This window comes from Lactuca serriola, chromosome 4, assembly GCF_051521515.1.
Source record: "Lactuca serriola cultivar US96UC23 chromosome 4, Lser_US96UC23_V15, whole genome shotgun sequence".
NCBI lineage: Eukaryota > Viridiplantae > Streptophyta > Magnoliopsida > Asterales > Asteraceae > Lactuca > Lactuca serriola.
In genome coordinates this window covers 119,286,740-119,312,227 of record NC_136411.1, presented here as the reverse complement: position 1 = coordinate 119,312,227, position 25,488 = coordinate 119,286,740, and the positions used below count along the sequence as shown (strand labels likewise).

Sequence of the window (25,488 nt, the reverse complement as noted above, 5' to 3'; positions counted from 1 at the left end):
ACATCCATGCAAATACTAACCTATATCCTACCCATCAAAAACCACAAAAGATCTTCATATCCCTAACCCATATCCCCAACCCCAAGTTTACAAAAAGGACCCCCAATCTCTTAGCCCCAAGCATCTCTATCCCACCATATTTGCTTTCTACATCATCAACACAACAGCAAGAAGCACACGAAACATCATAGCAATCCTGAACTTCATCCTCATAAACTTCAACTTACCCCTCAATTGTCTGTTTTCTTCAACAACCATGGCTAACTCACCATCAACAATTTCTTTAGCAGCAGTGGCTTCATCATTCAGGTTCTCTAGCAAAGCTACCATTCTCTCTAGTCTTGCAGCATAACTGGTGTCTTTCATTAGTTGCAACTCATACTTGAGATTGTTAAAGGCATTCTTGTAATGAGGTGTCAGCTCATCATCGATCCACTTAAAGTATTTACACTTCTCAGCTGCCATTTCCACCTACAAACAAACATACGAACGAAATATTCGGTCACACACACCACAAGCTCGTTCCACTATCGACTTAATCGAGAACAGTAAACCCTAAAAATTCAACATTATCTCCATTGTTTGATAAACCCTAATTTCACAATATCGACAACACATTTAAAGAAGATGATGCTTGCCAAAGAGTCAATTATATATAATTAACATGAGTTCATAGTATATATTTATCATGTTAATTATATATATATATATATATATATATATATATATATATATATATATATATATATAGGGCAAAGTGAATATACCCTTAAGGGTATATAAGCTTAGGTACCCAAACTCATAATAATACGTCGTTTTGTTTGATATATTCATTATAATATTGTTAAACTTCAATCATTAACTTGATTTATATTCAATATTTTTAAATTTTCACTATTATCTTCCTCTTACATCACATCTTTTTGTCGAACACTTACTAGGCTATATATATTATTATTGAAAATGACAATTATGTAAGAGGAAGATAAATATGAAATTTATAAAAATCTTTGAAGTAATTCAACTTAGAAGTTGAATTATAAGAATATTGGATAGTTAAAATGTTTATATATGATAGAAAACGATGTAGTATGGTGAGTTTGGGTACCTAAGCTTATATATGCTTAAGGGTATATTCATTTTTCCCATATATATATATATATATATATATATATATATATATATATATATATATATATATATATATATATATATATATATATATATATATATATATATATATATATATATATATATATATATATTAAACATGAGTTCATAGTATATATTTATCATGTTAATTAAATGGTTACCGGATTAGAGCCTACTAGCCTCGTCGACTGATGTTTGCCGTCTCGCCATTAAAAAAAATAAGAATTTTTTTTAAGAGTAATCTGTGTTTATCCATAAAATGTTATTTTTTAAACCTTTAATATAAACTAAATGTTTATTTGGGTTTTAAGCTTTGTACAATTAAGATATTAACAAAAATAACCATTATGAATAAAGGTTTAAATTAAAATAACTAACTTTTTTTATGTTTTGAAAAATGATGCTTTTTCTTAGATTAGGTCATTTCATATAATATAAAATATAAAGATGCATTTTTCTTTTCACATTTGCATAAAAAACTTTTCGTATAACTCTACTCATTTCCAAAGTATTAATTTCGAAAGTTTCTAAGATCACTGTCTTTCAACAAAATTTTAAACTCATTTATCATACATACTTCTACTTTGCTATGTTTTTTTTTAAAAAAGATGCTATGGTTACAAAACATAACATAGTGGATAATGGTAAGTTCCTTTGGATCAAGCAAGTGTCAATTAAAGTCAATAGCTTTAATTGGAGGGCTAAAATGGGAAGAATTCCATTAGATGTGGAACTTTCCAAAATACTTGTGGTTTCCAATATTGTTGTCAATGTGAATCATATGCATCATATGTAGAAACAAGTGATCACGTGCTTGTACAATGCCAATTTGCAAAAACAGTTACATGGTGGATATTTAAGTGGTGCAATACTCAAATGGCAAGCTTTCAAATAGTGTAGGAGGTATTAGAGTATGCTTCAAATTGGGGCAATTGTCCGATAAAGAGGAAGAGGATATTGGGTATTTGTTATGGTGTCTTTTGGAGCATATGGAAATCAAAGAATGACCTATTACTCAACAACAACAAAGTATCGGCAACGAAGATGGCAGATATCATAAAAGCAACCACGTTCTTATGGTTCAAACATAGGAATGGTAATGGAAGTTAAAACAAAAAAAAAAAAAAAAAAAAAAAAAAAAAAAAAAAAAAATACCCGATCATAATTACATTTTTAATTTCCCATATTGTAATATATTTACTCATTAAATTAAATATTCTTGCCAAGTACTATTTCTTTTTAAACATACACCATGAGCTTAAAAACAAAAAATTATATGAGATGCTACACAAAACATTTCACAAAAATGAGGATATAATAAACATTTCATAAAACCATGTCGCTATTTTTTGCATTCAATCCTAAAACCAATTACATTAAAAATCATCCAGCTTTCGATGTTCTTTCTACCCGTGGAAGTACAACCGAGGTAAGGTCAGCAGGGTAAGTTGACCACAACCCTAACCCACCTCGGCTTTCTTTCAAACCACTATTGTTTCCTTTAAACTCATTTAACGACTTCACCCACTCGATTTTTGAGGAATGTTCACGTGTGTGAGGGTGCAGGATAAAAATGGAGTTATACTCACAATTAGGAAACATAAAGAACTTGAAATTGTTTTTTAGTCTGTAGACAACAAACCCGAAGCTTAATTGATCTCTTGGTGTAAATAGATTCACCTCATTGAACCACAAGCAATTAAATAAGTTGTTTAGTGGGGTGTGTTCGCGGATGATTATAGCCCCTTCTGGCACATCTATTTCACAACCAAAAAAAAATCATTAATAGCAATGTACTTTTATTTATTTGTATAATTGTACTTTTTGTTTTTTTTTTTTCTCAAAAAAATAATTACCACTTTTGGTTTGTTTTAGTGGGGTCCACGGGTCCAATCCTTCATAACGATATATTTTCATTTGGTGATCAATAAGAGGCCGAGCATATCGTTTCCTTCTCTTATTGGAATCCGCCTCTTCGTATATATTTCTATGATGCTTGTGTTGAGCTATTGCAAATGTATGCTTCCCACGCCATAAATATCTTTTATAAAAAAAAAAAACAATTTCGGTTTATTAAAATTACGAGTAAATTACAAAATTGGTCCCTGTGGTATCCCAAAAAGTACAGTTTGAGTCCATTTTGTTTTTCATTCGCACGGTCAGTCCAAAATTGAAACTTTTATAAACGGTCACTCGAGTAAACTACCATCTAAAACAAAAAGGACTCGAAATGTACTTTTTGGGATACTATAGGGACCGATTTTGCATTAATTTCGATTTGCAAAACTCACCTTTCCAACATGAGCAAAGGGTCAACAATGAGCTCCATTTTTCCATCAATCCAAATGCTATATAAAGCTTGTGGAAAGAGTCTATGAGTTAATATCTTAGGAACTTTTCCATTTCTTCTAGGCTCATCATAAGGTGGATTTTTAAGCAAAATAATACGCCAAATTCCCACCCATTCTCCTCCATCGTTATCTTCTTTAACACTAACATTTTGCTTTATGAATTTCAGAGACACTTCATCCACCACCATTAAAAAGCAAAAAAGCTTCTTGGATCTTGGGCTTATGTTTGATGGTTGATGAGGTGTATCATATCCATCAAAGATTCCAGATGCAACCACAAATTTACATTTTTTAACGTATTGTTTGTCTTTATGAGACATTTCTGCACCACCATTTTGTATAAACCCACAATGTACCTAACATGGGAAAAAGACCAAATTACCCCTCCTTAAGATTAACAAGAAAAATACCTCAATAATATAACGTTCATTTACCTTCATGGTTGATTTCAGCTTAAAGCTTTCCTCTCTTTGTTTCCAGCTTTGATGGCCTCCAAATAGTGGAGAAGATTCTGATCCATTTGTGTTTATATCATCTTCCTCAAAGTAGGATAAACTTTGAACAAATTTTGAAGGTGATTTTTTCTCTGGGATAACTACTTTTTCTGGATCATTGGCTAGGGGAATAGAACAACCTAAGACATATTACAAAACTACATTAAACTCTCTCTGAAAAAGTGAAAATAAATAGTTTCAAATGAGTATAATATACGATGTGGTGGTGTTACTAGCCCCATTGTGTGTAGCATTTGAAAAACTGTGCTGTCTTTGTTGCAGATTGCTGCAGAGTAGTAAAAAAGAAGTTTCTTATTATGATAGAAACTGGGCTGAAGATTGACAATTTCCATATATGAAATATGAAAGGAAAATCAAGAAAAGAATAGCATTGCATACATTTCAAGTACCTGAAAGGAAAACTAGAGAAGATTGACAAGTCCATATATGAAATAATAGTACAGATAGAATGAGCAGCATCCATAGAATGCCACCTACTAAAAGCAAACGAACAAATCCCCTTTTCCAGATGATTTTGATTGAGTAATCTGAGGATGATTTGTCTGAATCAAAGAAACCATCACCTCCATCTGCACTAATCAAAAGTTCAAAACACCATCATTGTTCATATCAATGTCCTTTCAATGTGTGTAGGGTTTAGAAGAAGAGATATTGCAATAGAATCACAATCTCAATCATGTTAATGTCATAATGATCTCATTCCACAATGCATTGCATAGTAACACCAAAGGACTAATCACACTCATGACTCATCTTCTGTAGGTGTGTATGCATGCTCTTAAAGTTATATGGAATAAGCATCAAATTAAGAAGCTACTCTTAAAGCCTTTATCTTTTACTGAAATCAAGTTCCAACATCAGCTTTCTGTTAACTAAAAAGGCTAAATTCACCACAAAAGTTCAATCGAATTGCTCTTTTTGTTAGTCCTTTAGTGAGAAACTTCACATTTGATATTGAATTCCAATATGTACCAAAGAGAGATTGGTGTAACTTCATTAAATTATGAAAACAGGTGCTTCAACAAGTGTTTGTGGTAAGCAAGTATACATGCCCACTTCGGTTTCTAGCTCAGTTAACTTCAGAAGGACAATGAGTACTAAAATTTGTAAGGGAAATCATAATGACTAATCAGATAACACAAAAGAGAATTCATGTCAATCAGTTTTTACAGATTACCTTTAATCTCAAAGTTATTGTTTAAACGGTCAGGCCTACGGCTTGCCCGTAAAGATACGGAAGGGTGACCGTCGTTGTCCATGATTAGAGCTCTACAACATTCAACAGCAACGGAATCAAACGATCTGAAATTTCATTCGAGACAAGATCTACAGAGTTTCAAGGGCAAAACATTAGATATTTAAACAGGTAAGTTAAATTAAGCTGCAAAAAAAACATGAATACAGTAGTGGCTTCAGTAATATTACCTTACTCCTCCGAAATTTGGATGCCCGGTGTATTATCAAATGTTCGAAGAGTTTACGGATATGGATTTGAATATGAAATGCGGAAGTTGTTAGAATCTGAGGAAGAAAGTGTCGGAATTGATAGTAGTGTTAATGGAAGCCACCGACAGTAGCCTTTCCTTGTGCGTGATTTGCTGGCTAGCCCCTCCGATATGCCTGTGTGATTTTCCGGCCAGCCCTGCGTGATTTCTGTGTGAAACCAGTCCAAAAAAATTCACAAATCAGATCTCCTTTTTATGAACCTTTTATATATATTCTTTGGTTGTTTAATTTATTTTAATTTTGAGTTTATATATTTTAAGTTTACTTAGTTATATCGTTATGTTTTACTTTTGATTAACCTAACTATTATGTGATGTTAATGTTAATTTAAAGAAAATAATATTGTTAATTTTATGTAAAATGACCAAATGATCCGGAATCGGGTATTTTGGACCTCCGCCCAATTAATCCGCTTAGGTATCGGGGTCCTCCAAATACATAGAATTTCAGACAATTTTTTTGGAACATGGGCATTTCGAAGTAAATATTGGTTGCATTCGATTATTTCAGACATTTTGGATTCATGGTTTTTTGAAGAATATGGCTTCGAATGATGAAGAAATTGACAATGGTTTGGGTAAATTTTCTTTACAATAAGTTATTTTGAATATATTATCAATTAAAAACTAGTCCATAATACGAAGATCTTTCTGGAACATGTAGATCAACATGGTTGTAATGTAGTATTTTTTTATGAACTCATTTCCTTCAAGTATGTATTATTATTTAGGGATAATGTTATAAAAAGCCTTAATTTTACAAGAAAAAGTCGATTTTACCCTTTGGCGGGTTTTTGGTTCGTTAATATCGCATAGTTGTCTCATTTTTTATATTTATTCCAAATAGTTGGTTGCAAGAGGGTTTACCGGTTACCCCTCCACTGTAGCAGACTTTTCCACCCCTGTTGCTTAACCCTATTTACCAAACGTCCACACCCGGGTATTTGAAGAAGATCATCACCAAAACAAAATCAAATTTCCACACCAACGTTTTAATGACAACTTCGAAATCAAATTCAAGCTGGAGCAGCACATCAAGAAGGAAAAATAAAGGAGATAATCTGATGTAGTTGTGGTGATGTTTGGCTTATTTATGTTTCACGTACTCCAGAAAACCCATGAAGAAAGTGATTGCCCTAATTACCAGGTAATTGTGGTGATGTTTGCCCTAATTATGCTCTCTCTATTATCGTCCCTTCTTTATGTAATTTTTTACTTCTTTTTGTAGTATGAAGATGGTGTTTGTGGTCATTTCAAATGGGTTGATGATGATGATGAAGAAGAAGAAGAAGAAGAAGAATTTAGGGCTTTTAAGAAGCAGTTAAACCTCGAACATAAAGATACCGAATATGTGATGTTGCTCAAATTGATTGTAGGGCTGCTAGTGAGTATTTTGGTATGTCTTGTTGTAGTGGTTATTAAGATGTAAGCAGGGTCGGCCCAATACATGGGCGACTTGGGCTTAGGCCCATGGCAACATATTTTTAAGGGCATCAAAATATAGTCTACCTATCATATATTAATGGCTCAAAATTAACCGATATCTTGTTATCTCTGATCAGTTTATGGAGGAGAAAAGAAAGTAGATGCGCCGAATAATCATCCATCATACGCATAGAGAAACAAAACGACGCCTGGTGCTTAGAAACTCGTTGTCGTTGGCCTCGTTCTATGGGAAAATCAATGCCTACCTGGAATAAGTCTCCCATAAATCAAAAGTAAGAACTGCTTTCTCTATTTTTCACTTCCAGTTGACGAGTCATAAATCGATTTTATGTAGCTTTGATTTCTCCAATCGATCTGCTTTCTCTATCTTTCAAATCTCAATTTCTTAGTATCAGTCAACACTTAGTCCCGATATTAGCAGCAATTTCTCTAATTGGGTCCGATTTTAAGGTCTGATTTTGTCTAATCAAACACATCATAGCCGATTATGAAGTTCTGATTTAGTGGTTCACTGATTTGGGTGTGATTCATTTCTTGTTGGTTGTTTCAGAGAATCAGAAATCATATGTAGGTATGGTGAGTTCATTGTTCATTCGAAATCTATGTTTATTTAGGTTTGTTCAGAAATATGATTACTCTCTTATATATCTGAATTCATCTCTATTAGATTACAGGAAAAGAGTGCAAGTCTCAAAGAGTAAAGACTTATTTGAATTTATTTTTTTAATCTGATTAATTTATTATGTATCGGACTTCTCATTTATTGAAATTTGGATTTGTATTTTTTGTATCTGATTTCTTTATTGTTTTTGAAATTAGATTTGGGTTATTTCTCTATAATTTTCTCCATGTTTGAGCTCAGCAATCAGATTGGTATCTGATTTCTTTACTGTTTTAGCAATCACATTTGTGTATGTTGTTTTAGAAATTAGATTTTAAGATTCTGGTGAGTTTAAATTCGTTGATGTTTGTGTTCGATATTTTCTGTATAACCATCCTTTCTAATCTTTTGTGGTATTGTTTATGTGATGTGAAGCAAGTGCTATATTTTTTATTTTGCTATCTTCATAATTCAGATTTGGGTTTTGTTGTTTGATAAATCAGATTTGGGTGAGTTTATTTGATATTTGTGTTTATTTAGGTTTGTTTCAAAAATATGATTAATTTCTTATATATCTGATTTGTTAAAAGGGGATTATTGACGGTGCTGATTAAAGTTGCTTCTGTGAAAAAAAAGTTTTTCAAAATTGAAGCTCTTGAAATCGTATCTCCAAAGTATCATGACTCAATAAAGATAAGAAAAATTGAATGTATTAGTAATTTTAAGTATTGAAAGTGATTTTTTACAAAATATTGATTATTGTAAAATTAGAGATGTTTTCGCTTTAAAAAAATGCACGAAAACATCGTGTAAGGTGATTTTTGTAGATTTTTGTTTGTATAGTTTGTTTGACTATAAGGTTTACTATATTTTGATAATTTTTTATATATAAGGGCACAAAATTATAATCTCTCCCCGGGTAGTAAAAAACAACAGACCGGCCCTGGATGTAAGTTAGATGAAATGATAACAGGTTTGTAGTGTACTTTATTCCATTGGTAGATGTACTGAATGTGTGATAGTATTGAAGTTTGAATGGTGTAATGGTATTAAAGTTTGAAAAACTGTTACAAAAAGTAATTTCTTACCAGCTCATTGGTGACATGTCATCCATATCTAGTTGTACCCCTCCCATACCTTCAACTTCTTCCATGTTATATCCTGCTTCCAACATCATTGCAATCTGTCCAGCATCCAACTTTACCCTATCTACAAGGACACCATTATCTTTTCCATCATTAAACTTAACCTTAGTTACATCTTCGTCATTACCCCCATTATCAGATTGAGTGGCATCATAGGTGTGTGATTGTTGTTGAAAACTACCCTCCCCTAATATTTCGTCCAACCCCTGCTCAACCTCATCAAGTACTTTGTGTAGTTCTAAACCAACCCTTGGAAGCAAAACATCTTCTTTTCTAACATCAACCAATTCAACTTCTTCAGCAATACGACCATCTTCAACAATAACATCATTTACTCCTTCTTCAGTACCAGTACAATCACCATGATCCTCAATTTGAATATCGACAAGCACTCTATCTCCAGACTGAATACCCTCATTAACTCTCTCTTCAGTCTCAAGAACACGATCACCTTCCCCACTTTGAATACCATTATTAACCCCTTCGGTGTTAATACCCTCACCAACATCTTCTTTTTTAATTGCATAAACATCTTATTTCTAAGTTGTAGTAGCCGCTTCTTTGGACCTTTATGCTTTTAAAACCATGGAATTTGATGCTTCTTTCTTTGACTTGCTTTTCTTCTTTGAAGGTTGAATGGATTGAGAAGCCCTTAATGCTTCATCATGTTTAGCTAACGATGGATCTTTCCTTGGCATGCTTCTCTTCTCTGGTGGCAAGGGAACTACTGGCTTTTTCTCATTCTTACAACCTTTTTTATTATGCCCATACTCTAAGCACTTCCCACATCTTACTGTACTTGGTACAAACACCCTTGTTGATGAAAACCTCCCCTCTTGTTCACTAGCATGCCTCTTCCTTTTGATAGTAGGCCTACCTAGCATTCTCTTAGCCAAAGGAGGAAATGGCTTAATGAACCCAGTTTGGCTCCAAAGATTACTCCTATTCACTAGTTTGATATTAGATGAGTAAGACTGAAAAAAAAATCATTTGAAAAGTACCCATCAATATATACATTTGGTGTTTGATTGATGAAGTTGATGGCTGCATTTTCATGTACAAATGGGATCCCAGACAAATCCCATAATCTGCAATTGCAAGCCCTGTTGTCCAAATCCACCATATAGATGTCACATCCTCTTCTAGTTTCAAAAACATGTCCTTGACTACGAACAACTCACCATAACCTACATACATTTGATTTCCATTTAACACTTTCCTCTGTCATGTGGGAAAACATGTCCATTATCTATATACTAGTCTCCTCAAGCATTGTGATAAGGGGTTTTTTTCTAGCATCAACAATGATTGAGTTGAAACACTCAGAGATTCCATTCTCAGCTGCTTCACAAGCATAGCCCCTATTAAAAAAAAAGCTCTACACTATGTTTGTAGTTGTTTTGACATCAAGTACTCATGTGCAGATGGGCTCAACTTCTTAATGGTTTCCATGTGCCTCGTAAAGTCACTTTCAACACAACTCATTGATGCAGACCAAAACAATTTCTTGAACTCCAACCCTGTGTATGCTTTCTTGAAATTGGCATAAACATGTCTGACACATTGCATATGCTCAACATTTGGAAGTATATCTTTTACAGCTTCAACCAATCCTTACAATACTAGAACATTCAACTTAATATGCATCCTTCTAAATTGTGTTAACATTTATATAAAATGGAGTATTGAAAACAAACCTTATGTTGGTCATATATCACCACCAATCCTCTATCATCATGAAGGTCTAGACTATCTCCAAGAAGCTCAATAAATCAAGTCCATTTAGGCTTGTTTTCAACATCAACAACAACCCATGTTATAGGGTATATCTGGTTATTGGCATCTCTACCAATGACAGTTAACAACTCACCCTTCACATGTCCTTTCAGAAAGCATCCATCCAACCCAATTACTCTTCTACACCCAAATTTCCATCCATCACTTAGATCTTTGAAACATATGTAAAATTTGTGGAAGTAGTTCTTCCCATATGGATTGATTGTGGCACTAACTTTGCATGTAGAACTTGGGGTGGACCTTAATAATTCATCAGCATAATCCCATACCCTAGCATAATGTTCAGTTATTTTTCCTTCAATCAACTCAATGGCCTATTTTTTCCCCACGGAATTGCCCAATAGATACTACACATCTCAACCTTTGTTTGATATCAACAATCATCTCACTAAGTTTCATCTTAGGTGTGTTTTCAATTTCAGTAATGTAATGCCTACTTATCCATTAAGGGTAAACATGACTTCCAAATTTGAACTTCCTACTGCAACGATGCTCTCCAACCAAACTTCTAACTTGAAATGATTTTTCATTGTACATCCATCCAGTATACAGTCTAAAAGGACAATCATTCATCTATGTCCTCTTCCCACATCTGGCAACTAATCTTGTTCTATCACATTTTTCAAAGTATATCGGATATCCATTTGACACCTCATAATTTTGAATACAAAACTTAAGTTGTGCAGGAGACTCAAACATGTCACCTACCTTAGGCTCCATCTTGTCCCATGGTGTGTTTGGATCATGAGTTTTGTACTTATTCTTCACCGCCTCTTGTTCACCTTCTTCATCACTTTGTCATTCATTAGCATGATAAACTTGTGCTCTGATTTCATCAGCCATGCTTGAATTCCTTAAGTTTTCATCGCTAAGTAGAACATTGAGAAAGATGTCCAGTTTAGTTGGCATAATGACATGGAAACAAATAGGTTAGTTGGCATAATGACATGGCAAAAAAATAAGTCATGCCATTTACACATAAGGCGTGTTTGGCACAGAGCTTTTGGAAGTGTTTGGGAGCTTCTAGCTTTTAGCTTTTGATAAAACGCTCTAGTTTAAACAAAAAGTTTCGTTTGGCAGTATGAGCGTTTATCTTTTAGTTTTAACAAAACGCTCAGATTCTAAAAGCTACTTCATGTAGCGTTTAACAAAACGTTCCTGATCTTTTGAAATCAATTTCCATAGTTACCCTTAAAAATATATTTATATATTTATTTATTTTTAATCAATTGTCATTTTATGTAATTTTATATATTTCAAAAGCTTCCAGTTACTTTTTCTAAACATTCATATAACAAATAAAAGCTACAGCTTCCCGTTACCAGCTACCTGCTACACGCTACCAGCTAACCGCTACCCGCTTCCAGCTAACAACTATTTTTGCCAAACACGCCCATAGTCACCAGAAGCTTGTATCTTTTTTCGACCCTAATCCTATAGATCCTCGATAATAGCTTCACAAATTACCATTCACAATTTTAGTAAACTGGTTAGGGTATTGAAATTAGGGATGTGAATTAAAGCCGAAAAACCGGACCGGAACCGGTTGAACCAAAATATGCTTATCCGATCTGGGTCTTGGGTTTAAAATTTTGCCTTATCCGGGTTTCGGGTATGGTTCTAACGGGTCCGGATAAACCGGGTAAAAGAACCGGAAATGCTAAAGAAGAACCGAAACTGAGTAATGGGTCGGAACCGGGTAATTATCCGGGTGTTTTTTTATTTATATAGATCGTATTTAAGTTTCGACCCCTTCAATCACATAATCGTTTTCGTTTTAACTAATATTTTTAGTTTTTTGAGTTTTTATGCCTTCCAAGTTCTTTATTAAAGATTTGTCATTTGTTACATAAGACTACAAACTGGTGTATCCATCAAAAACTACATTTGATAAAGCAAGTTTGATCCAAAGAGATCATATAAAATATTAATAAATCTATCATATGTCATAACCATATATAAGTTCGATCTGAAAATATACACCAAACTTTGACCATAGGCATAGGTTGAAAAAACTCGACTTGAAATTACTAAATTAGAGCCTCAAATTAAACAATAAAAGCTTTACTAAATTAGAGCCTCAAATTACACAATAGAAGCTCTACTGGATGGCACATGTTACTGACCTCAATTTGATTCTCCAAAATTCCGGTTTCCGGTTCCATTTCCGGGTTCCCCGCTATTTTCGGGTCTAATACACAAATCCGATTCCAATTATCAATTTTCGATTCCAACCGGCTCCATACCCACTTTACCCAGTCCGATGCCCAAAATCGAATCGGAACCGGTTCTGGTATACCAGTCTGGTTTTCTCGGTTCTTATAATCCGTCAATTCTGGTTTCTAGGTTTCCGGATCTGGGTCAACATGTCCGGGTTTGGACCTACTTTCATTAGGACTGACAAAATTATACCACGAAAAACCAACCAACATGTTACCAACTGAACCAAGAAAGTTGATAGCCAATATATTTGGTAGCCAATATGTTCGGTTGGTAGTACTGTACCAATTGAGCAATGTTGGTACGATAATGGTACAAAAGTATGAATATCATGGTAATACCGTACCAACCAATTCATTTATTATATATATATATATATATATATATATATATATATATATATATATATATATATATATAAACGAAATCGTATATTTCAACTGTTAATTGTGTTTAGTGTTTACATATTTAAGAACATTATACAAGTCATTTGATCTCATTAGTCAACATTTATTACCACATTAAAGCACCAAATTAGAACATTCCTTTAGCGTTACTTCAATAGAATTCTTTTGTAAAATAAACGAACTACATAACTACTTTCTATACTAAACATCAAAATTACCATATGTCTTTGCTTATTTTTAAATCATATAGTAGAAGATTAAAAGAAGTTGGTATATACTAATATACCATTACCAATTTGTACCAATCAAACTTATTAGTAGCCAAATATATTGGTACCAAGTGTACCTGGTACAGTACCGGTAACAATTTTTTTATACCAATTATAGTTGGTACAGTACACAGTTTAGAGAAAAATGAATTGGTACCGTACCAATTCCATCCCTAACTGAAATTTCCGTTCGATTGATTCATGTAGACAATGATTCTATTATTTCCCAAATGCATCAGAACACAACACACACAAACACATATAAGAGCAACCTTTATTGATCGTCTTTACAACATTACCAACCCTTCATCATCATCACAAACCCACCTTCATCAAGCCAACGCCACCTGCAACCATCTTATATTTTTGTTTACTCTACCTGCTGCTTGTTCTCTCTCTTTAAACTTTAACTTGAGTAAAGAAGGAGGAAAGGGAGAGCTAATCACAGAGACCTACATATAGGAGCAACAAAAAAGCACAAAGACAAAAGGGAAGAAACATAGGGCTAATCACTGAACCATCATCACCACTCTTTTTGCTTGTTCCTTGTACTTTGATGTTGATACTGTGGGTTTTGATCGCTAGCTTCGCATAGTACATCGTTGAGTCACGAAATCCTTTTCCACTCGTTTTGCTTTCACAACCCTAACGTAGAGAAATGACATCCGATCAACGAGATCGAAGGCAAACTAGTGCATCATAATCCTTTTCCACTCATTTTGGTTTAGGCCACTGAGCTACAATGACATTCTCCATAGAAGGAGGTGGCGTCGATGGCGTTGCAGATGTCGTTGCATCGGTGGATGGAGTAGTCAGAGCCGCTTTTCTTCTGTTGCAGCTGACGGAGGTGCATCTACATAAGAAATCTTAAGCCCAATTCCACCTTAACCTGTTCCCGAGTTCAACTTAACGAGATAAAAGAAAGGAAATTTATGGAAATGAGAAGAGAATAAAAGAAATGTGTGTTCCCGAGTTTCATTAAAGGAATGACGGGAGGGAAATGGAATGATCACTTTCCGTATTAACTTTTCTTTTGATCTAGAGAGATTTGGAAAGAAAGAACAAAATGATTAATTTTTCTTCCACTTCTTTCCAACTCGGGAACACAAAAGAAAATTTTGTTTTCCTTTCATTTCTCTCATGACTTTTTTTCTTTTCTTTTCTTTTGTTAAACTCGCGAACTAGGCTTTGAGAGAAAACAGTCATCTTCTCCAAAGGATATTAAACCAATGCCTCCGATCCACACAGGAAAAGTACCTCCGACGATTTTTACTTTATCGAGAAAAATGGTCCTCTCACGTGGCTATGTGGAAATGACCTAGCCTATAATTGTTGCGAGTATCAACTAAACAGGTTAACTTGTTTTCAGTTAGTTTTTAACGGGATGAGTTATTTGACAGTGTAACTTTAATCGTCTGTTGTGCAAAAAATAAATAATAAATAAATATGAATGATCAATGTGAGATAATAACAAAACTTGATTGTGCAACATTCTCCCAAAATAATTTAACTAACTTCCTGAAAAGTGGAGAAAGCAGTTACCCTCGGCCCTCGCAGAATCCTAATCGGTACCACCAAATCCTCCTCCTCTCCGTGCCGACTTGCCGCTACGCCGCCGGCACCCTACAAGTATCTTTTCCAGGTTCCCTCGTCCACAACTTGTCGGTCTCTGCTACTCCACCTTTTTCGGATTTTTCTTCAAAAATCTTCATTGACGAGTACGCCACCGGTAAGTTTTATCTCCAAAATCAAATTCTTGAGCCAAATTTTCCTAATTTCAAATTTCATCTGATATTTCTCGGGTTTCTTTATGTGCTAGACTGCTAGCATTTGCTTTTACTTTTGTATTTGTAATTTGAGGATTAGGGCTTTGTATAGTTCGGGGGTTTATAGATTTTGTAATCAACGGTCAATTCCTTTCATTCAGACCTCTATTTTTTTCATCTAATTAATCTTTACCTAAAAGCCCCCTTCTTTATTGTTCTTTCTATTGATTTTACAAATAACTGCAATCTTTAGGAACTCTTAACCCTGCAATCTTTGGTTGGATCTTGGAATTAGATAGAGGATAATGTGATAGGAAACCAGACCTAAAGCCCTTGTTCTAAGGCTAGTTAGTTACAACTATTTAAAAGGCCACATTACATATTCATGTACAGAAAAAGAATGCGTCCATTTACTGTCATTCAGACGTATCATTCATTCCAAAAAAAAGAGGAACGTCTTTGTTCATACAACACTTAGGTGGTGATTCTTTTTGACTTAATGACCTTTATATTAGAAAAACTTAAAAATTACCATGTTAAGTGTCATACTGTTCTTCCCCTGTACAGAATTTGTTTAGTGCCTCTCATCTTCATCACAGATTTTGAAACTTATATTGTTTGAGTTGTTCAACAAGCAATTTGTTTTCGGATTTTTTGTTATTAGAGAGTTCTGATAATGTGAATGTTGATTAGGTTTAAATAGATAGATATTTGGTATGAGCCTTTCGTTGAAGCTTTCTTTGATTTTACTTTTAGTTCTTAAAATTAAGTTCTTTCATGGTTTTCCAGCTTCTTATGAGATATGAATTTAAACTAAAAAAAAAACACTTAACTCTCTTGTTTCAGGTAGAAAGAAGAAGAAGAAGATATGAATGTTGACATTGACCACTACACTATTCTTGGATTATCATCTGGTGAAGAAGGAAAAAGAAATAACAAAAGCATACCAATTAAAAGCTTTAGAATTACACCCTGACAAAAGACCCAATGACCCAAACGCCCCTTCAAATTTCCAAAAACTACAAACATCTTACGAAATCCTTAAAGATGAAAAAGCCCGAAAACTTTTCGATGATCTTCTTCGATTAAAACAACAAAAAATTCAACTCCAATCACAACAAGACTCCAAACGTAGAAGAATGATGTCGGATCTTGAAGAAAGAGAGAAGAATGCTTTTTATCATCAAAATTCAACTGCAAAAGCTAGAGATGAAGAAGAAAGTATTATGAGAAAACTTAGAGAAGAAATTAGTAGGATTCGTGAAAAGCATGGGAAAAATAAATGAGTTTTACTGAAACCGGAGAATCTTCTAGAAGGATAGAAAGGGTGATTGATATTGATATGGATATGGATAAGGAGAAGATGCTTAAGGTGTCGTGAGAGAAGGGTGGTTTGGAGTATAGTGAGGAAAGATTGAGGGGTGTATTTGAAACATTTGGTGAGGTTGAAGATGTGGTTATTAGAAGCTTCAAGAAAAAGGGTTCGGCTCTTGTTGTCATGGCTTCCAAAGAAGCAGCTGTAAGTTTTTCTCAAAGAAAAGAAAAAAGGGTACTTAAGTCATGTTATATCAAGTGTCCTCATGAACATGAGTTTTAAGTGTGTGTGTGTGTGTGTTTTGGACAGGTGGCAGCAAATGGAAGTGTGTGTGGAAATGTTTCAAATCCTTTATTGGTTATACGACTTCAAGCAGCAGTAGCTAATTGTGAGCCTATGAAGTCTTCTGATGGTCAACAACATGTAAATGAAGAAGAGGTTGTTGGTGAGGCATTTGAAGATTCTGTTTTGCAAAAACTTCAAAAGGTTTGACTATTTGACTTTCACTTCAATGTCTCTTTAATTCTTGATGTTTCTTTTTGACAGAATAATTTGTTTTTTTTAATTTTTTTTTGCAGGCTGCTGACAATACAAGGGTAACCATTATGAAAAGTTATAATTTGTTTTTTTTGGGTTAGTTTTAATATTTGGTATAATGTTTGAGATAATGGTGTGTAATATGTTGGTTTTTTGTATTTGTTTTAGGTAAGGTTTTCCAATTAGTTTTTGGAGGGAAAAAAAGTAACTAGAAAGAAATTGGTAAATACTAGTTTTATTGTTCGTTTTGTTTAAATGTATTTAAAATGCAACATGTTTATATTCTACATTTTGTTTAAATGAATTTTAAATACAATATGTATATGTTGTTTTTGTTTAGACGAGTTCCAAAAATGTTTTTATTGTTATTGCAATTCAATTTTTTTTGATATATTATGGATAGGAATCGAGTTCGAAAGTATCTATTATTTTATTAATATTTCTTCATGTTTCTATAGGGTACTGGTCACAAAAAGTATGTTGTTAGACGTGAATAAAATAAATTAACTTGTTTCTTTTGCAATATTATACCCGGCATGTATAAAACTAGTCACTAATGATTTATATTTATTACTTCACAATCAAAGAATAAAAATACTATTTGAAATCCATCTTTAAAAATTAACATTTGTTTAATTGCGTAAGAACTAAGAAGAATAAATACAATATATAAATAAAACGATACCCATATCACCATATGCCATATGATCCACAAAAGCAATTAAACAATTCAATTGTAACTGTTTATCCCAAACAGCCATGCTCACCCAACTATTGAAAAGCAGTTCAGGGACTATTTTTGTAATTCACTCAAAAACTTTTCTTTTAGTGCAAAAGAGGAGAAAAGAAAATAATTCAGGGACTATTTGTGTAATTATACACCATCACATCCTCCTCTCCGTTTGCCGACTACGCCACCCCACAAGAATTGAAAATTCCCAATTCTTAGAGCCAAAATTTCCTAATTTTAGATTGCATCTCAACCCTAATTCTTTACAGCCACGACTTCTCCACGACTCCCACTCCGGCGAATCAGCGATCCCTATCACTCTACTGGCTCCGTTCTACGGCGGCGGACCATCTCCGTTCGTCAGCGTCAGGCGATTGTAAAACTGTTTCAGTGTTTTAAGGTAATACTCTCTTTGCACCCTTTTTCATCGTTAGCACATAGCATATAGACTCGTTTAACACCTAAAGTGATAAAAACCGTTTAGGGTTTATAGTTTAGTAAAGACTGAAGATCTTTTAGTTTGCACATAGGCTCGTTATTCTAGTTGTTAAGTTTTCAGATTTTCGATTTTAGTATTGGCTTAATAGTTAGTACTGCACAATGGATCAAACAACATGCTCTATTATCATCGTATTTGTAAATCACAATTAAGCTATCATGACTCCATGTTGAACTATGAACTAGAGCAATTATCAAGATTCTTGTTCATAACTTTCATGAATTGGGTTCAATATCTTTTCTCCTCAAAAACCATAAATGGGACCCATAAATCCATAATCATGTATCCTGTTTTCTTCTCGCCAGATATGTTGGAACCTTGAGTTCTTTCATGGGTTTCCAGCTTCTTATGATATGAATTTAAACTAGAAAAAAACACCTAACTCTCTTGTTTGTTTACACTTTCCAATAGGTAGAAAGAAGAAGAAGAAGATATGGATGTTGACATTGACCATTACACCATTCTTGGATTACCATCTGGTGAAGAAGGATCGAAGCTCTCAGAAAAAGAAATAACAAAAGCATACCGATTAAAAGCTTTAGAATTACACCCTGACAAAAGACCAGATGACCCAAACGCCCCTTCCAATTTCCAAAAACTACAAACATCATACCAAATCCTTAAAGATGAAAAAGCCCGAAAACTTTTCGATGATCTTCTTCGAGTAAAACAACAAAAAATTCAACGCCAATCACAACACGACTCCAAACGTAGAAGAATGATGTCAGATCTTGAAGAAAGAGAGAAGAATGCTTTTTATCATCAAGATCCAACTTCAAAAGCTAGAAATGAAGAAGAAAGTATTGCAAGAAAACTTAGAGAAGAAATTAGTAGGATTCGTGCAATGCATGGAAACAATAAAACAGGTTTTACTGAAACCGAAGAATCTTCTAGGAAGAAAGAAAAAGAAGATGAAAGAAAAACTAGTGGGGTGGATACGAATATGGATAAAGAGAAGATGCTTAAGGTGTCATGGGAGAAGGGTGGTTTGGAGTATAGTGCGGAAAGATTGAGGGGGTTATTTGAAACATTTGGTGAGGTTAAGGATGTGGTTATTAGAAGTTCCAAGAAAAAGGGTTCGGCTCTTGTTGTCATGGCTTCCAAAGAAGCAGCTGTAAGTTTTACTTTCTTTTTTTTTCCATAATTTTTTTTTGCTTTATCTGCAAGAAAAAATAGATTTTTTAAATTACTTTATCCACACAGAACTTAATGGAAAAAGGGTAACATGAACATGAATTTTAACAGTGTGTGTGTGTGTGTGTGTTTTGACAGGTGGCAGCAACTGGAACTGTGTGTGGAGATCTTTCAAATCCTTTATTGGTTATACCTCTTCAACCTGCTGTAGCTAATGCTTTTCCAACATTTCGAGAGCCTGTGAAGTCTTCACATGGTCAACATGTAAATGAAGACCTTGTTGGAGCTAGATATCAGGCGTTTGAAGATTCTGTTTTGCAAAAACTTCAAAAGGTTTGACTATTTGACTTTCACTTCAATCTCTTTAGTTCTTGTTGTTCCTTTTTGAGTTAATGTAGAAAGAACAACTTAACATGTGGACAGAATAACTTATGTACTTTTTTTTTTTTGCAGGCTGCTGAGAGACAGAAATGAGTTTGCAGAATATTGAAAATTTAAATTCCAAAATTGCTACTTATGTACATTGGTTATGTTATAACAGAAAGATAGGTAACATGCATTAGAAAATTTGAGTTATTAGAAAAATCTTGTGCAAATTTGAGTCCAAAAATTAACTCAAGAGAGTATTGTTATTGTCTATGGTGTGTGACATTTATTTGCTTTTCTTTAGTTAAATGAGACATGACTTCATGAGCCAACTCAACTAAAACTTTTTTATTGATGAGGAAGAGAAGGGCATTTTTGTCTTTTGCACAAACAAGAGACCTAGAGAAGGGAATTTAGAGTTTAGACACAACCTTTTCTTTTAACAATCATCATTACTTTATAGAAGAGCAATTGAAATAATTATGAAATTGCATATTATTTTTATATTGGTTTCTTTCCTATAAATAATGATTCTTAAAATAATAATATATGATAAAATAAGAGATTTAATATCAAAATCAGTGTAGCTACTAGCTATCTTTTAATTCATATGATGTCTTAATGTAACATAAGAGTAAGTGTGCCAAATAACTCGAAATCAGATAATCTGAAATTGATTATGCCAAATTTTATTCAATATGATTACTTGATAGTTGATACGGTTACTTTAAAAATGTTAAAAATCTGAACTAAAGAATCCAAAAGTCGATTAAACCGAAATAACATCCCTAATTTAAAAGCCAGTAACCTTAAAAAGAGGAATTCATTTGTCTTTTACGAGTGAATTTCTAAAACGACCATACACCTGATAAGTAATTTACAAAATTGTTGTTTTTAAATCAATAAGACACTTACACATTTAAATTAAATAATACTCCTATCATTTCTTTTTTGTCCTTTGCAAAAACTACTATAGTACCTTTGATGTAAATATGAATCTTTAAAAATGGAAAAAATTGACAAATTAAGAAATATTCTTAGGTGATAATTAAGAAATTCCACAAATAATTAAATATTTATGAAAACATACACATAAAACTATAAGTTCTTGTGCCAAAACTCCATTTTTATTTATTTATAATCTACAACTAACCTAACCCAATTAAAATTTTATCTAACATTCCTATTACCAAAACTCTTATGCCAAACTTTTGTACAATTTGCCTTACAAAAACCTAAACCGAAACATTTTTTAATAAATAAACTGACATTATGATAATCTAGAAATCTAATTGTGTTAGAAAAACATAAGAAAACACGAGTAACAATCAAAAGTTTCTCCGATCAACATTACCAAATTATAAACACATACACATTGTAATTTGTAAAATCATATTGGAACCATTGAGATGATCATTTTATTATAAAAAAAAGGCTACCAAACCTAATAAAGACAAATTTGTAAAAAAAAAATAAGGACTAAATCAAGTCAAAATAAAAACGCTTGTAGAAATAGAATCATGCAGGTTTCCTTAGAATCGTTACAAGCAAATACCAAAGACCAGAATCAACAGACGATAAGCCAACAATAAGCATTGCCACAAGAACAAGAGTCAACATAGCTGTTTTCAACTGCATACACAAAATATTTGTATTATGAATTATTATTTAGTATTATAAATGTGAGAAAATAAGGTTTCATATTTAAATGTTAAAAAAATAATTAAAAACACAAACCGTATTTTGGAAACCTGGCCACTCTATGTACTTTAGCTGGCTAGGTTGTTCAGCCAGAAAGGCAAACAAAGATTTTATTCCCCTGAAATTTAACATCCAATAATTAGTTACCAAAAGTTGCATATTTCTTTTATTATTTTATACAAAATAAAAATAATCTGACTTTTGAAGTGAATTGGTATTTGATTAGTTATATGATTTTTTTTTCCCGAAAAAACAAGTGTTTACCTGGTAAAGCCCTTTGTAGGTGATAACCAAAAGGGTTCATTATTTAAATTAAGCCCATTGTGGTTTCCTCTTGCTACTGAAATAGCATATTTGGCACCATAATCTTCTCCAATTAAAAACTTAGGTCTTGTTATACAGATCTTCATTAGACAATAAGAAAAAAAAAAAAAAAAAGGTTAAAAGCTATAAATATTAGGTAGATTACTCAAAGTGTAAAATGTCTTGATCAGAAGAAAGATGAAAATATAATGTTATACAAGAAAGAAACAAAAGCAATATGCTATAGGGAAAATGACTTGTAAGGGTAATGAAGTATCGGCATTATACAAAAAATACCATTAAACTTTTTTTTATATACATATCGCCAACTAACTATAAAGTTTGTACACATATGACCATTAAACTTTACCTTTGTTCAAAAAATACCATTGCGTTACCGGTGATAGTAGGTCAACCGCCACGTGTAATGCCACGTGGTTGCTGACATGGATTTTGCTGTTTATTATGTACACATTATACCATTAAACTTTTTTTTTTGTACACATTATACCATTAAACTTTTTCTTATACATATTTTACCATTAAACTTTTTTGTACTCATTTTTCCATTAATTTTATTTTATTTATTAAAAAAAATAACATTTCAAAAAATACATGTTATTACATAAAAATGGGTTTTCTATCATTGTTACTCATTGATTTCGTAATGTTTAGGGGAGAGGGTTCATTTTTACAATGATTATAAGCACTCCCTTTTGCAACAACATCGACACTTATGTTGGTCATACATCGACTGAAAACCATATGTTGGTTATGTAGTATATATTATTATATCTAAATGTATAAACATATAAATACTCAATTATCCGTTATATTGTTGTTTACCGATAGGAAAATGACTTATAATGACAAGTTTATCAAAGTTTAGCTAAAATAATGAAGAGTTGATTATTTCTTAGACACTCTATAGGGAAGTCTCAAGTTCAAACCTTGTGGTTTTCAATCAATGTATGACCAACATAAATGTAAGATGTTGTTGCAAAAGGGAGTGCTTAGAATCATTGTAAAAATGAACCCTCTCCCCTAAACATTACAAAATCAAGGAATAACAATGATGGAAAACCCATTTTTATGTAATAAAATGTATTTTTTGAAATGTTATTTTTTTTAATAAATTATATAAAATTAATGCCAAAATGTGTACAAAAAAGTTTAATGGTAAAATATGTACAAAAAAAGTTTAATGGTATAATGTGTACATAATAAACAGTAAAATCCATGTCAGCAATCACGTGGCATGACACGTGACGGTTGACCTACTATCACCGGTAACACAATGGTATTTTTTGAACAAATGTAAAGTTTAATGGTCATATGTGTACAAACTTTATAGTTGGTTGGCAATATGTATACAAAAAAAAGTTTAATGATATTTTTTGTATAATGCTGATACTTGGTTACCCTTACAAGTCATTTTCCCTATGCTATATTACACAAATCAATGATACGATGCTATTTCTTGCATTTAGCACAAAAAATATGTACTAAAGCTAAATTTAGTGAAGAATGAAAAAAAAAATGGTTACCTATTTACCTTTTTAAAAACATGGTGGCTTTTTCGGTTATTTATTGATGTGTTTGTGTTTAACTTCTGAATTGGAGATAGTGCTTTGGGACAATTCATACCTGTTCCAAAGTGGAAGATCATAATTCAATGAAAAATAAAAATACCCAAATTCCATCATATACTAAACACTACCTTATTTTGTTTATCTTTTTTATTTTTAAATAACAGAGTTAGAAAGATAAGAGAAGAAACCTGTAAAGATTGTCACCGGATCAAAAATTAAAGCCATTCAATTGCTGAAGTAGCTGAATACAAAATCGTAAATAACAAGTATTAGTAAAGTCACCATAGTTGTAAATAGTTTATCGTTTGCAATTCTATAGCAGAAAAATCATACTCACAATCCACAAACAATCTCATAATTGGGTTTTAAACAATTGTTCACTACAAACTCAGAATGATCAATCTTCAATATAAGCTCAGAATTGTCGGAGTATTCAGTATGATTGATGATTTGAGAAAACAAGTTCGCTAACCCCTAACCCTATTCAACGACTCTGGTAAGAGTGGATATAATGCAATTAGGTCAAACCAATTAACCTGTTAATCGCATAAAAGTGGACACCATATTATGGTAGAAACGAAATAATCGACTACTTTGGATAAAAGAAACTGCAGAAACATATCCATAGAACTTGACGGAATGGTGATAATGCGATATCGCATTTGCAAAATTTCAGATTCCTATAGAAAGTAGAAACTTCATTTTTTATAAAGAAGAATCAAAAACTGAATGTAGAAACCCTAATTTGTGATTAAACAATTAAATACATGAATAAACCAAACGTAATAATAGTGAAGTTGAACACAAACCTGGAAATTGCAGTGAACAAATGATGTTCGAGGGAAAAGATGATGATTGATGATGAGGATGATGCAAAGCTATTCTCCATTAAGCCCATTGAACATTTAGGACCACAACTAAAGTATAGCCCAAAAGCTTAAAGTGATAGCCCAATTTCTTAAAAAAGCTAAAAGTTTTATTTTTTTATTTTTTTATTTTTTTTCCTTTTAATGAGTCGGCACACTTAAGAAAATGTATATTTTTTTAATCGGGTCAAATTTAAATATACTATCTTTTATATTTACCATGTCTAGTGCTTATATTGCACATATACACCGATAAATCTTTTAATTGTCCAAGAGGTTAAGTATAACAAAACTCTAACCTCTCCAATAATTTAAAATAGAAAAATTAAATTTGGTTATACCAATTCTACTAACCACTGAATCCCAAATGCAAACCTCTTTGTCACACCACCACCTGTACCTCACGTGTGTCACGATTACTTTTAATTATTATATTCAATTGTCATTTTTTTTTAATTATTACATAAAGATTTTAAATTAATTATTAGTATATGATTTGGTGGGCTTAGTTATCTAAATACAAATCACTAGATAGTAGCAGCGCCTGATGTTGCAAAAATTTTAAATATTTACACAATACGATTATATTTAGTTATGTATAATGTATAATAATGTATTTCTAGTTTGTTTTGGTCATATTAATAAATAACAAACCCAAATTATATCTATGTTGCCACACCCTTCTACACTATCTCGATGATCAGTTTCCCTCCATATTACTTATTACTAAAAACACTATATAATTCCTTAATACCCTTTTGCTTCTCATGTATTGTAACATGCAACCCTCCGAATCTTCAGGTAAAACATGTTAAAGCAGTGGGCGGAGCTTCAATATTTCATTTGGGGGCCGAAAATATAATTTATATAAAAATTGGTGAAAAGGGGGGCCATAGTCAAAATTTTATATTTTTGGACTAAATATGTATAAAATTAAAGCATAGGGACTATTTATGCCAAAAAAATCAGAGGGGGGGGGGGGGGGGGGGGGGGGGGGCTCCCTAGCCCTTGAAAAAGATCCGTGTTAAAGCATGCATCATATACAATTTTTATACATATAGTACGACAATATTTCTCTAACTGAGTATTCCCATTTACTAAATTTAAGAGGATTTTATATATTGAATCGTTTATAGTTCTACATTTTGAACTATAAAAACTATTTTGTATTTTAAGTAACTTGAATCATGAGAATTCCATTAACCTTGATGAAATTCATTAGAAATTAGAAAATGTTGTTAGATTTCATACGCTTTTAAAAATCCCTACAA

The 25,488-nt window shown here is 32.7% G+C and overlaps 3 protein-coding genes and 1 pseudogene across 6 annotated transcripts; 2 read left to right on the top strand and 2 right to left on the bottom strand.

Moving 5' to 3' along the window:
* Positions 1–2,448: 2,448 nt before the first annotated feature.
* On the bottom strand, positions 2,449–5,708 carry LOC145102421 (Sept9 (DUF616)). 2 transcript variants are annotated; one of them, XM_079039810.1, is made up of 8 exons: positions 5,444–5,708; positions 5,196–5,344; positions 4,408–4,587; positions 4,215–4,283; positions 3,938–4,137; positions 3,444–3,859; positions 3,009–3,193; positions 2,449–2,909 (listed from the first exon to the last, which is right to left on the bottom strand). In XM_079039810.1, the coding sequence occupies exons 2-8, from the start codon at positions 5,275–5,277 to the stop codon at positions 2,536–2,538; spliced, it is 1,506 nt and encodes a 501-aa protein (XP_078895936.1). In that variant the 5' UTR covers positions 5,278–5,344; positions 5,444–5,708; the 3' UTR covers positions 2,449–2,535. The 2 variants fall into 2 exon arrangements, with proteins under 2 accessions (XP_078895936.1, XP_078895937.1); XM_079039811.1 differs by lacking the exon at positions 5,444–5,708 and having other exon boundaries at positions 4,408–4,592; positions 5,196–5,340.
* Positions 5,709–16,025: 10,317 nt separating this feature from the next.
* Positions 16,026–17,365, top strand: LOC145102420 (uncharacterized; annotated as a pseudogene). The gene is made up of 3 exons (XR_013706150.1): positions 16,026–16,693; positions 16,799–16,975; positions 17,068–17,365. The product of XR_013706150.1 is annotated as an uncharacterized LOC145102420 (transcript).
* A 560-nt stretch (positions 17,366–17,925) lies between these two features.
* Positions 17,926–20,087, top strand: LOC145102419 (uncharacterized). Its single transcript, XM_079039808.1, has 4 exons — positions 17,926–18,156; positions 18,667–19,369; positions 19,528–19,722; positions 19,843–20,087. Exons 2-4 carry the CDS (start codon positions 18,689–18,691, stop codon positions 19,861–19,863), a joined length of 897 nt encoding a protein of 298 aa, XP_078895934.1. The 5' UTR covers positions 17,926–18,156; positions 18,667–18,688; the 3' UTR covers positions 19,864–20,087.
* Positions 20,088–21,077: 990 nt separating this feature from the next.
* LOC145102417 (uncharacterized) lies at positions 21,078–24,263 on the bottom strand. Of its 2 annotated transcripts, none has more exons than XM_079039806.1 (6): positions 24,161–24,263; positions 23,540–23,592; positions 23,315–23,406; positions 21,721–21,860; positions 21,493–21,574; positions 21,078–21,387 (listed from the first exon to the last, which is right to left on the bottom strand). In XM_079039806.1, exons 2-6 carry the CDS (start codon positions 23,574–23,576, stop codon positions 21,274–21,276), a joined length of 465 nt encoding a protein of 154 aa, XP_078895932.1. In that variant the 5' UTR covers positions 23,577–23,592; positions 24,161–24,263; the 3' UTR covers positions 21,078–21,273. The 2 variants fall into 2 exon arrangements, with proteins under 2 accessions (XP_078895932.1, XP_078895933.1); XM_079039807.1 differs by lacking the exon at positions 24,161–24,263 and adding an exon at positions 23,689–23,800.
* Positions 24,264–25,488: the final 1,225 nt, after the last annotated feature.

What these genes read in the sequence shown, in the direction of transcription:
- LOC145102421 (XM_079039810.1), bottom strand. Translation starts at nt 5,277, where the DNA reads ATGGACAACGACGGTCACCCTTCCGTATCTTTACGGGCAAGCCGTAGG. An exon ending in CAATAACTTTGAGATTAAAG is followed by an intron (nt 4,588 to 5,195) that starts GTAATCTGTAAA and finishes TGATTAGTGCAG; the next exon opens with ATGGAGGTGATGGTTTCTTT. An exon ending in ACTAAAACAAACCAAAAGTG is followed by an intron (nt 2,910 to 3,008) that starts GTAATTATTTTT and finishes GTTGTGAAATAG; the next exon opens with ATGTGCCAGAAGGGGCTATA.
- LOC145102419 (XM_079039808.1), top strand. Translation starts at nt 18,689, where the DNA reads ATGGATGTTGACATTGACCATTACACCATTCTTGGATTACCATCTGGT. An exon ending in TGGCTTCCAAAGAAGCAGCT is followed by an intron (nt 19,370 to 19,527) that starts GTAAGTTTTACT and finishes GTGTTTTGACAG; the next exon opens with GTGGCAGCAACTGGAACTGT. An exon ending in TTTTGCAAAAACTTCAAAAG is followed by an intron (nt 19,723 to 19,842) that starts GTTTGACTATTT and finishes TTTTTTTTGCAG; the next exon opens with GCTGCTGAGAGACAGAAATG.
- LOC145102417 (XM_079039806.1), bottom strand. Translation starts at nt 23,576, where the DNA reads ATGGCTTTAATTTTTGATCCGGTGACAATCTTTACAG. An exon ending in GCCACCATGTTTTTAAAAAG is followed by an intron (nt 21,861 to 23,314) that starts GTAAATAGGTAA and finishes TGTCTAATGAAG; the next exon opens with ATCTGTATAACAAGACCTAA. An exon ending in GGCCAGGTTTCCAAAATACG is followed by an intron (nt 21,388 to 21,492) that starts GTTTGTGTTTTT and finishes TTGTGTATGCAG; the next exon opens with TTGAAAACAGCTATGTTGAC.